The sequence below is a fragment of the Grus americana genome, chromosome 29 (genome assembly GCF_028858705.1).
Source record: "Grus americana isolate bGruAme1 chromosome 29, bGruAme1.mat, whole genome shotgun sequence".
Lineage (NCBI taxonomy): Eukaryota > Metazoa > Chordata > Aves > Gruiformes > Gruidae > Grus > Grus americana.
In genome coordinates this window covers 1,941,275-1,952,759 of record NC_072880.1, presented here as the reverse complement: position 1 = coordinate 1,952,759, position 11,485 = coordinate 1,941,275, and the positions used below count along the sequence as shown (strand labels likewise).

Genomic DNA, 11,485 nt, shown 5'->3' with positions numbered 1-11,485 from the left:
TCACTTCTTCTGGCTGGGGGGCCAGTGGCTGGTCTGCTTGCTCTGGTGGGCCTCGATGTTGGGAACGACCACGGGGCATTTCTGCTGCATGGTCTGGGAGGACCCACCGCCTCCTGAGCTGAGCTCTGGGCTTGAGCATCTCCTGACGCCATAGCCCAATCCTCCGCTATGGTACCCTGCTCTACCACTGCCCCCACCTGTTGTTAAGGCCTTTTCTCTCGGTGATGCATCGTATCCGTATCCCGAGCCTCCTCCCGCAGCGATGCCCAATTTCCCACTGTGGCAGATGGATCCTCCACCACCCCCTGAGCTGCCAATGATGTTCTGGCCTGAGTCCTCGCTGCCGCACCGTATTCCTCCCCCAGTGCCGTAGACGGGGAGTGTTCCCCCCGCAGTTCCCCAGCCAGATGTCCCCCCGCTTTCACCGCTGGCTATTACAACAGATCCATCACCGCCACATCTGTAACCCCCTGCAATGCCGTAGGTGGATGATGTTGGCATGGGCTGGCAGGATGAAGCTCCTCGGCTGTAGATGACTGAGCCTTCCCCACCACAGAAGAAGGAGCCATGTCCCTCGAGGCTTGAGAAGCCTCCACTGCTGCTGCAGCATCCTCTGTGGTGTGAGGAGATGTCATTGCTGTAGCCCCCGTTCCGCCGGGCACATCTCCTTTGGAGACAATGATAAATCTGAAAGAGAAAAAAACCACACCCAAACGTCCACCATTTTGCTTCATTTTGCACCATGGCAGGTGGGGAGGTTTCAGGCGGTGCGGTCAGAAAAGCTTTGCCAGGGCCTTGGGCAATGCCAGGCTTTGAAATTGAGTACTGCCCAGCTGTTCTTCAAATGCAAGAGTATTTTGACTCTTACTGGGATAGCTTTTCTCTTTCTTATCTCCAGGGTGTATTTCCACAGAATCAAAATCTGAACTATATTCCTTTAACATCTAATAACCGCCATGGCTTTCCCCACTCATCTTCATGACCATAACTGCAGAGATGTAAAAATAGCAAGGATTATCCTCGCTTCTGTTTTTAAACTGTTGCAAGAGCAGTGGATCAAAATTTCCATGTAAGATGAGGTTGCTGGCTGTATTATTGCCATCGTTGCGTAGCATCCCCAAAGGTCTTTTACATAAGGTAACCGGCACAGCCATAGAGGTGTGTAACCATTATGAAGTACAGCATAGGCTTGTTATTAAATAATATAAAAAATGTCTCCCAAGTGTTGCAAATGTGTTGAAAACTGCAAAGACTATGCAGTCACCACGTGCTGGTCCCACTACGGATGCATCTGGCTTTTTAACCTGCTCAGCCCCATGGCTCCCAGTCCAGTGACTTGACTTCACCTTGCTTCCTAGTGATCTGATCCACACCGTAGCAAGAAACCGTACAGATGCCGAGAACTTTGCTATGGATGCTTAGGCAGCATGGGTACTGCTGCAAGCGTGCGTCAAGATCTCAAATGAAGCTGTCTCCCATAAATATGAGAAATAGTAAAGTCTCAGAAAAGAGCTGACTTACCCTCCTCAGCCATTGGAAACACATTTAGAAGATAAAAGTCGACCGAATGAAGAGCTTTAACAGACAGGAACTTTTATATGGCGTTTAGCATATATGGGAAGTGAGACACCCTAAGGAATGGCAAGGATTTATTTACCAAACTCTGATTTCAGTGTTTGCTTTGACTCATAACATCTGATCGATATCTTTCCTTCACGCTGTTTGTTGTGTTACATGCAACAGTAATTGCTACTTCTGCTTAATGATGCTATTCCTGTGCTCCTGCCCTGAGCTATGTAGGACCTCTTCAGCCCCCCCAGTGAGGTGGCAACGCTGGAGGAGACCAGGGGAGGTGGGTGGGAGAGTGGGTGTAGCGAAATGCTGAGCAAGAGGATTATCAACTGTGGGACAGAGGGTGGTGGTGACCATGTCCTGCTCAGGGAAGGAACAGAGAGGCTGTGGTTCAGCGGTGTGGCAGCGCTCGTGGCTTGGGGCATCGCTGTAGGGGTGGATGTTATCAGCGAGTACCCGGGAGAGGGGAAGGCAAATGCTCAGAAAGCATCTGGTGGTCAAACAGCACGTTGATCCCTCCAGCATCTCACTGGTGGCTCCAGTGGGTGATTTTCTGAAGAAGACATTTGCGTTGGAACCAGAAGCTAGTGAAAAGTGAAGTGCCTGGCTTGGGTATTTTGGAGGGTGCTAGAGATGCTCTGAGAAAGCTTAGGGGTCCTGGAGAGAATTGTGGAGGTGTGAATGTCCTGACGCTTAAACCCACTGTGGCTGGATTACTCCTCTCATGAAGGATTATGCCTCCAGATGCCTTCCCTCTGCATTTTCATATGCTGCGTCCTTCCTCTGTCTTGGAAAGAGCACCAAGCACCGGGAACTCCAGGGAGACTGATCTGGAGGGCTGCAGGGGATACGTGCTGTGGCCATGGTGGTGGTGTTGCCTGGCATAATGTCCACGCTGCAGCCTGTTGTCCTCCAGATCGGCCCTGCAGCACAGCTCTTACAGGCTGGACTAGGTTTGTTCAGCTCTGAGCAATTTCACCGTGGGGACAGTGAGTCCCAGCTTTGGCAAAAGGCCACGTCTACCAGGCAGAAAGCAGTGCACAGGGGTGGTGGTGATGCCCTCGGCATTTCAAAGCAGATTTCAAAAGCTTGGGCAAGGAGGGATTTGAGACCTGCAGGCACGATATATTGAGCTGCCTGAGGGACTTGTGGCTGGTTTTATTTCCTTCTGCCTGGCCCAGGGCTGCTTTGGCTGACTCAGCGTGTGAGGCTTACGCTCTGAGGTTTGCAAAGCTGGGAGGGAAGGAGGAGGATGGGAAGGACATGGACATTGGCATGGTGTTGTTGGCCACCCTGAGCAGCAATAGCTGCTATTGAGGGTCAGTCCCAGTCCCTGCCCTTCAGGACTGAGCCTGATGGATTTGGTCATGTCTCCCAGCAGCACTTCATTGCTCCACAGACATGGTCATTGGGTGCTGGTACCTCAGAGGACTTCAGAGCTGTGAGCTGGGATGGCTGCATCAAGCATAGGCACCAAAGGGATGTTGGGTGCTGTGGTTGCTTGATGTTTTATCTGTTGTTACTCTGCCATGGAGCCCATGGGGGAAAATGAAGGTGCTATAAACTGAATGGCTTAAGAGACGCATCTACGGCAATGCACTATGGAAGCCACCATCTTCTTTACAGACAGGAGGAGTGAAATGTCTCGTCAGATAGATTTCCAGCTTCCAAGACCATACGATGCTGGTTGAGAAAAAACAGAAAAAAACCCACACTCAAAAAAAAGGCAGCTTTGAGATATTATTACTTTTATTAGATGGAAAAAAATGCTCTTTGGAAAAGCAGCAGAGCCTTATCAAAGGCATCCCAACACCAGCAGCGGGGCACAAGGCTTTTAATCCTGGAGTTCTCAGCACAGGGATGCAGCATCAAGGGAAGGGAAGAGGATACGCTGGGAAGAAACAGGCTAACAGAGCCAGGACTGGATGGAAAAAGGTGACATGGCAGAGGCAGGGCTGTTCTTGATGAGATCTGGAGTCGCCTGTGGCTGTTACTTCTGGTGGCTGGGGGACCAGTGGCAGGCCTGCTTGGTCTGATGGGACTCGATGTGGGGAATGACAAGAGGGCATTTCTGCTGTGTGGACTGGCAGGAGCCTCCGCTGCCCCCTCCAGAGCTGATGATGATTGTGTGGCCTGAGGAACTACCACTGCCACCACTGGATCCTCCACTGCAGCATCCAGAGGATCCCCCACTACCTCCACCTCCAATGATGATCTTTGATCCTGAAGACCCACCACTGGATCCCCCACTGCAGCAGCCAGATGAGCCTCCACCTCCTCCACCGCCTGAGCTAATAATGATCTTCTGGCCTGATCCCCCACTGCCACCGCTGTATCCTCCTCCCATGCCGTAGCCTGAGGAGCCCCCGCTGCAGCATCCAGAGGATCCTCCACTGCTTCCACCACCAATGATGCTCTTTGATCCTGAAGACCCACCACTGGATCCTCCGCCCATGCCATAGCTGGAACCTCCACTGCAGCATCCAGAAGAACCCCCACTACCTCCACCTCCAATGATGCTCTTTGATCCTGAAGACCCACCACTGGATCCCCCACTGCAGCAGACAGATGATCCTCCACCTCCTCCACCTCCAATGATGCTCTTTGATCCTGAAGACCAACCACTGGATCCTCCTCCCATGCCACAGCTGGAACCTCTACTGCAGTATCCAGAGGATCCCCCACTACCTCCACCTCCAATGATGATCTTTGCTCCTGAAGACCCACCACTGGATCCCCCACTGCAGCAGCCAGAGGATCCTCCGCCTCCTCCACCCCCAATTATGCTCTTTGATCCTGAAGACCAACCACTGGATCCTCCGCCCATGCCATAGCTGGAACCTCCACTGCAGCATCCAGAAGATCCCCCACTACCTCCACCTCCAATGATGCTCTTTGCTCCTGAAGACCCACCACTGGATCCCCCACTGCAGCAGCCAGATGAGCCTCCACCTCCTCCACCGCCTGAGCTAATAATGATCTTCTGGCCTGATCCCCCACTGCCACCGCTGTATCCTCCTCCCATGCCGTAGCCTGAGGAGCCCCCACTGCAGCATCCAGAGGATCCTCCACCTCCTCCACCTCCAATGATGCTCTTTGATCCTGAAGACCCACCACTGGATCCGCCTCCCATGCCATAGCTGGATCCTCCACTGCAGCATCCAGAAGAACCTCCACTACCTCCACCTCCAATGATGATCTTGCCTCCTGAAGACCCACCACTGGATCCCCCACTGCAGCAGCCAGATGATCCTCCACCTCCTCCACCCCCAATTATGCTCTTTGATCCTGAAGACCAACCACTGGATCCTCCGCCCATGCCATAGCTGGAACCTCCACTGCAGCATCCAGAGGATCCCCCACTACCTCCACCTCCAACAATGATCTTTGCTCCTGAAGACCCACCACTGGATCCCCCACTGCAGCAGCCAGATGAGCCTCCACCTCCTCCACCGCCTGAGCTAATAATGATCTTCTGGCCTGATCCCCCACTGCCACCGCTGTATCCTCCTCCCATGCCGTAGCCTGAGGAGCCCCCGCTGCAGCAGGATCCACCTCCTCCACCGCCAGAGCTGACAATGATCTTGCCAGAGCCCCCGCTGCCCCCACCGTAGCTGCCTGAGCCTGAGCCCCCACAGCACGAGGAGCCCTGCGACTGGTAGCTGGAGGAGCTGCCCCCATGGCAGCAGGAACCCCCGCTGTGGCATCCGCCGGACTGGGAGGACGTTTCATGGCAGCCTCCGGAGGTCTGTCTGGAGCACATCTTGTAGTAGTCACCCTGCAAAAAACAGTGCTGTCAGAAAGGAGCTTCTTGGAAATGCTGCTGAACCTTCACAGCAAACAAAAAATGGAGGAAATACCCTGTCTGCCCTGTATTCTGCAGTCCTACAAGAACGGCAGCTTCATAAACTCCCTCACCCTTGTCTGACAGCAGGAAAGACCTGCAATGAAAAGTTCCCAGGGACTGGTTTGCGGATCACAACAGTCACAGAAAAACTCTGCGCGCAGGAAGGTTGCGAGTACTTCCAGAGATTTTTTACATGTGCTCTGTCACGCTCAGAGCTGGCAGTCTAAAAACTTCAGTCCCACTGTAGATTGTTCTGGATGTATATACCGCTAAAACTCACAAAAGTTGAAAACTCAGCCATATCTGTGAGCCCTGAGAATATCAGCCACAACTCCCTTCTGTAAGGAAGGCAGTCCAGTTGGCACATCAAATTGGTTTTTGGAGAACCCAGTCCAACGTTGAGTCGGCGTGGTTCCCCCGTTCAAATCATGCTCGAAGACCAATTGGTCGTCTGACCACTCTACATAGGGGTTCAAAAAGTTTCCGTATCAACGGGCTTACCTTCAGTGCAACTGGAAATGCTTGCAGGGCTCGGTGGCAGGTGAATGAGGAGCGTTGGGGTAGGTGAGCTTTTATATTGCGCTCATTGTGCTCCTAAGGGAAGTGAGACACCCTAAGGAATGCTGATAGATTTATTAATGAGCCTGGCTTTAGCTACCTCCTTCTTTGACTCACTTGCAGCAGATAGGTGATGTGAAGGAGATGTATCAATTATGTTCTATATCGCAGTTGCTAATTCTACTTAATGATTCATTTCCGGGAGCCTTGCTCTGAAATGTTGGGGGAAAATGGGCGCTGGGGGTCTATTTTGGGTGCTCCCCAGCCCATTTCTGCTCAGCTGCAGCTTCTCGGGTACTCAGCAGAGAGTGGAGACAGAACAGATGCTGCAGGATGGAGACTGGAGCTGCTTGGGGTTAGAACGTGATGGAAGGACAATGGTAAAGGGTGCGCTGGAGCAGAGTCCCAGCGGGTTTTGGGGGAAAAAGGGTTTCCTCAAGGACTGGCGAGATGGGGAGCTGGATGGGGAGCAGGAGTACATCTGACTCACTGGGAAAGGCAACCATGTGCTCAACAGACGAGAGGTACCACCAGCGCAGATTCATTTCAGAGGGCCCTGTGAGGATGGCAAGGACATGAGGGACATTTCCCCTCACGCTTTTGGGAGTCCAAGGTGGACGCTGCTGTTGATTGAGCAGACAGGTCTGTGCTCAGGTCTGGCTTCCCAGGGGTCCTGATCACCAGGCTGCAGTTGGGAAAGTCTTGAGATCTTTCTATCTGCAAAGGTGCATTTGAAGGCCATCAAGACCCTACCCATGAACTCTAGGATATTGAACATTTCCTCTGTCTTAGCAGGACCTATTTTTTGAGGGTCCTGCTTCACTGGCCAGCCCAACCATACCTTAGGCTGGGGAGGCACCTGGGTTTTTTTCCTTGCTGGAGAATGACAGTTCGTCAGCACAGTTATCGCAGTGCTGGCTGCTGTGTTTTGCAGCAGCTTCATCCTGTCACTGCGTCATGCATGCTCGGAGGCTGACAACAGCGTCCACCCTCATGGGAGATTGAGTAGAGGAAAGCATAATTGGAAGGGTTTAGCTGAGAGGATGCATGACAGCAGCAGCAGGCTGCCCAGCCCTGTCATGATGAACGTATTTTTGAGCATGCATGCAACTCCATTGGTATGGGGACACAACCATCAGCACCAGGAATGTGGGTGCAGGGGGCTTCCTTCATTTTGGTTTGGACTCCCTCCAGTGGCTTAAGCTCTACTCTCATCACGGAGGGGAAATCTAATTGTCACTGCAATTCTGGCTCGCACCCATGAAGTGTGGGCGTTGTGCTACTGAGCATCACAACACCTTGATCCATTCCATGCATTTAACCTGCAGGGACTTGCACAAAGGGGCACCTAGGATTTGCAGCTCACCAGGACCCAGGGTGTGAGGAAAAGCTGTGGAGGCTTTCAGCAGGGGTGGTGAGAGCTGCTCCTGCGAGCACTGGTGTACAGAGAGCCCAAGGCTGGACCCCACAGGGACTGGAAACACTGAACCCATAGCACATGTGCATGTGTGGTGCTTGCCCCATGTGGAGGAAGAGCGTGGCTGGAGCCACAGCTGCTGCAGGGGTTGGTGTTGCCACAGTCCCCCCAAGTTAAAGAGCAGCTTTAATACCCACGTTCGGTAAAGGCCAGGGTGGATGCAGAAAGCTTCATGGTGGTGGCTGCCACAAATCTGGGCCACATTGCCTGTTTTCTGATGCTCTGTCTGGGCTCTTTTCTGCCCTGCAGTCAGTCACCCACAGGATGGGCTGGCAGGTCATGTTGCCTTTCAGTCTCATCACCGCAAAGACCTCAATGGATGGTGCCTTGGTGTGCATTGCTATGAGAGAGAGAAAAATTGGGGCCAGATCCTACAATCCTTTTCCCCAGCAGCTTCCTTCATGCGCAGCAATGCTAACGTTGATAGCATGGGACATGAAGATACTGCTGGTGTAAGAGGAACTCTCCAATTTTTCTGCAAAAGGCAAAATCCAGACAGTCATGACCGCTCAAGCATTTGCATGGCCATTGATCCCTTTTATTCCTAATTTTGTTTCCTGGCTACCAGCTGTGTATGTGAGACGGACAAAAACCCCTTTTAGCTTAAAATTTACTGAATGCAAGACTGTAATCACACGTGTCTCGAAGAGGACTTGCTGCTGACTTCAGCACAAATTTTGCTGAATGTTGCCTACCAAAATTAATTGTTCTCTCCTGATAGAGCTAGAGAAATGGAGTACCTAAAAACCTAACTGCATTTCCAAAGGATGCTGCTGTCTGCACTGAAAATCCCTGCAGTGAAATCCAGAGCTTGTGGTCTGCTTCCTTCTCTGGGAAGTGGAAACCGAGGTGGAGTTATTCCCCAGGTTAAAGTCACAGCCTTGGTGGACATTACTTGCAAGAGGGACACAGATCTTCTACTTAAGCAAGATCTGTTGACACTCATCTGCTCCACCACTGCAAGCTGCAGATATCACAGCTGAATGTATTTGATGTATTATTCACTTTTTCAAAGTAAGCAGGGAAATGACAAAGGACAAAAGCAGCTTTGAAAAACCAGTTCTTTCTGCACACCGTAATTTTTATTTCCCTTCATTGATGGGTGGGAAGAGCCATGTGAGAGTTCAGAGCGCAGGGATACAGCATCAAGGAAAGAAAAAGGAAGAGGACATGTTGGGGATGAAACAGGCAAACTTGGGAGACAGAGGCAGGGCTGTTCTTGATGAGATCTGGAGCCGCCTGTGGCTGTTACTTCTGGTGGCTGGGGGACCAGTGGCAGGCCTGCTTGGTCTGATGGGACTCGATGTGGGGAATGACAAGAGGGCATTTCTGCTGTGTGGACTGGCAGGAGCCTCCGCTGCCCCCTCCAGAGCTGATGATGATTGTGTGGCCTGAGGAACCGCCACTGCCACCACTGGATCCTCCACTGCAGCATCCAGAGGATCCCCCACTACCTCCACCTCCAATGATGATCTTTGCTCCTGAAGACCCACCACTGGATCCCCCACTGCAGCAGCCAGAAGAACCCCCACTACCTCCACCTCCAATGATGCTCTTTGATCCTGAAGACCCACCACTGGATCCTCCGCCCATGCCATAGCTGGAACCTCCACTGCAGTATCCAGAGGATCCCCCACTACCTCCACCTCCAATGATGATCTTTGATCCTGAAGACCCACCACTGGATCCCCCACTGCAGCAGCCAGAGGATCCTCCGCCTCCTCCACCCCCAATTATGCTCTTTGATCCTGAAGACCAACCACTGGATCCTCCGCCCATGCCATAGCTGGAACCTCCACTGCAGCATCCAGAGGATCCCCCACTACCTCCACCTCCAACGATGCTCTTTGCTCCTGAAGACCCACCACTGGATCCCCCACTGCAGCAGCCAGATGAGCCTCCACCTCCTCCACCGCCTGAGCTAATAATGATCTTCTGGCCTGATCCCCCACTGCCACTGCTGTATCCTCCTCCCATGCCGTAGCCTGAGGAGCCCCCGCTGCAGCATCCAGAGGATCCTCCACTGCTTCCACCTCCACCTCCAATGATGCTCTTTGATCCTGAAGACCAACCACTGGATCCTCCTCCCATGCCATAGCTGGATCCTCCACTGCAGCATCCAGAAGAACCCCCACTACCTCCACCTCCAATGATGATCTTTGCTCCTGAAGACCCACCACTGGATCCTCCGCCCATGCCATAGCTGGAACCTCCACTGCAGCATCCAGAAGATCCCCCACTACCTCCACCTCCAACGATGCTCTTTGATCCTGAAGACCCACCACTGGATCCCCCACTGCAGCAGCCAGATGAGCCTCCACCTCCTCCACCGCCTGAGCTAATAATGATCTTCTGGCCTGATCCCCCACTGCCACCGCTGTATCCTCCTCCCATGCCGTAGCCTGAGGAGCCCCCGCTGCAGCATCCAGAGGATCCTCCGCCTCCTCCACCTCCAATGATGCTCTTTGATCCTGAAGACCCACCACTGGATCCTCCGCCCATGCCATAGCTGGAACCTCCACTGCAGCATCCAGAAGAACCTCCACTACCTCCACCTCCAATGATGCTCTTTGATCCTGAAGACCCACCACTGGATCCCCCACTGCAGCAGCCAGATGATCCTCCGCCTCCTCCACCCCCAATTATGCTCTTTGATCCTGAAGACCCACCACTGGATCCTCCGCCCATGCCATAGCTGGAACCTCCACTGCAGCACCCAGAGGATCCCCCACTACCTCCACCTCCAACGATGCTCTTTGCTCCTGAAGACCCACCACTGGATCCCCCACTGCAGCAGCCAGATGAGCCTCCACCTCCTCCACCGCCTGAGCTAATAATGATCTTCTGGCCTGATCCCCCACTGCCACCGCTGTATCCTCCTCCCATGCCGTAGCCTGAGGAGCCCCCGCTGCAGCAGGATCCACCTCCTCCACCGCCAGAGCTGACAATGATCTTGCTGGAGCCCCCGCTGCCCCCACCATAGCTGCCTGAGCCTGAGCCCCCACAGCACGAGGAGCCCTGCGACTGGTAGCTGGAGGAGCTGCCCCCATGGCAGCAGGAACCCCCGCTGTGGCATCCACCGGACTGGGAGGACGTTTCATGGCAGCCTCCGGAGGTCTGTCTGGAGCACATCTTGGAGTAGTCACCCTGCAAGACACAGCATGCTTTTTACTCAAGAGCAGCCGCTGCCATCACGGGAATTTCCCCCAGCCAGAAGGACCCCTGTACAGCCCAACGACCTTGGCAAACAGTGTCCTGAACCAGTCAACTTCCCTTCTTCTAAGCACTTTGTGCTCCATGGGTCCCAGCCACAGATAGAGCCTTTTGCTAACAGAAGATTACCAGATTGCTCAAGTTAATCAACCCGTCATTTAAAGTCTTTTATCCCATAATTGTTCCATCTCCATCTCTATACTGATGAAACACCCGACTTTCAGTAGCATGAGATGATCCTGCTTCTGCTGACATTCACAGGAGACTTAAATTCACCCAAACCACCACCCATCAGGCATACTTTACCAATGCGTTCATGTTTTACAAGCATGAAAGTAAGAGAAGAATCGGTCCCTTTGGCAGAAATGGACTTACCCTTCTTGGCTCCAACAACGCGTACAACAGAGCAGAGCTGAGCGAATGAAGCACTGTGAGATCCAGCAGCTTTTATACCATTTCTAGTTTTCCTAGGTGGGAAGTGATGCATCCAAAGGAATGGTGATAGGTTTATTGACTAAACAAACTGTCCTCCTTCAGCCCACTTGTCCTGACTCATTCAATCGGATCAATGCCTCTCTAGTGCATCACTTCCTAGGCTGCTTGCAGTTTGGCCGCAGGTACCACGCCATGAGCCCAGCTCCCGCAGTTGACTTTCAAGGTAGGATTGTGGGACTCCAGCTAGCACCCTCCACTCAAGCTGGGAGATGCTGCTGGGGTGGTGACTGGCAGCAGAAGGGGCTCTGGAGACTTGTGTTTATTGTGTGTTATGGACTATGGAGATGCCCAGGGGAAGGGACAGGGCTGCACTGGGTAGGACT

At 52.9% G+C, this 11,485-nt stretch overlaps 2 protein-coding genes across 2 annotated transcripts; both read right to left on the bottom strand.

The window, feature by feature from the left end:
- On the bottom strand, positions 1-958 carry LOC129197500 (loricrin-like). The gene is made up of 2 exons (XM_054805989.1): positions 953-958; positions 1-687 (listed from the first exon to the last, which is right to left on the bottom strand). Exons 1-2 carry the CDS (start codon positions 956-958, stop codon positions 1-3), a joined length of 693 nt encoding a protein of 230 aa, XP_054661964.1.
- Positions 959-3,562: 2,604 nt separating this feature from the next.
- Positions 3,563-10,586, bottom strand: LOC129197672 (loricrin-like). The gene is made up of 6 exons (XM_054806323.1): positions 9,428-10,586; positions 8,944-9,334; positions 4,621-4,991; positions 4,296-4,524; positions 3,916-4,127; positions 3,563-3,822 (listed from the first exon to the last, which is right to left on the bottom strand). The coding sequence occupies exons 1-6, from the start codon at positions 10,584-10,586 to the stop codon at positions 3,563-3,565; spliced, it is 2,622 nt and encodes an 873-aa protein (XP_054662298.1).
- Positions 10,587-11,485: the final 899 nt, after the last annotated feature.

Excerpts from the sequence above, each read along its gene's own strand:
- LOC129197672 (XM_054806323.1), bottom strand. The coding sequence starts at position 10,586 with ATGTGCTCCAGACAGACCTCCGGAGGCTGCCATGAAACGTCCTCCCAG. Across the intron at positions 9,335-9,427 it reads CTCCTCAGGCTACGGCATGG|GTGGGGGATCCAGTGGTGGG; the intron begins GAGGAGGATACA and ends CTGGCTGCTGCA. Across the intron at positions 3,823-3,915 it reads CTCCTCAGGCTACGGCATGG|GTGGGGGATCCAGTGGTGGG; the intron begins GAGGAGGATACA and ends CTGGCTGCTGCA.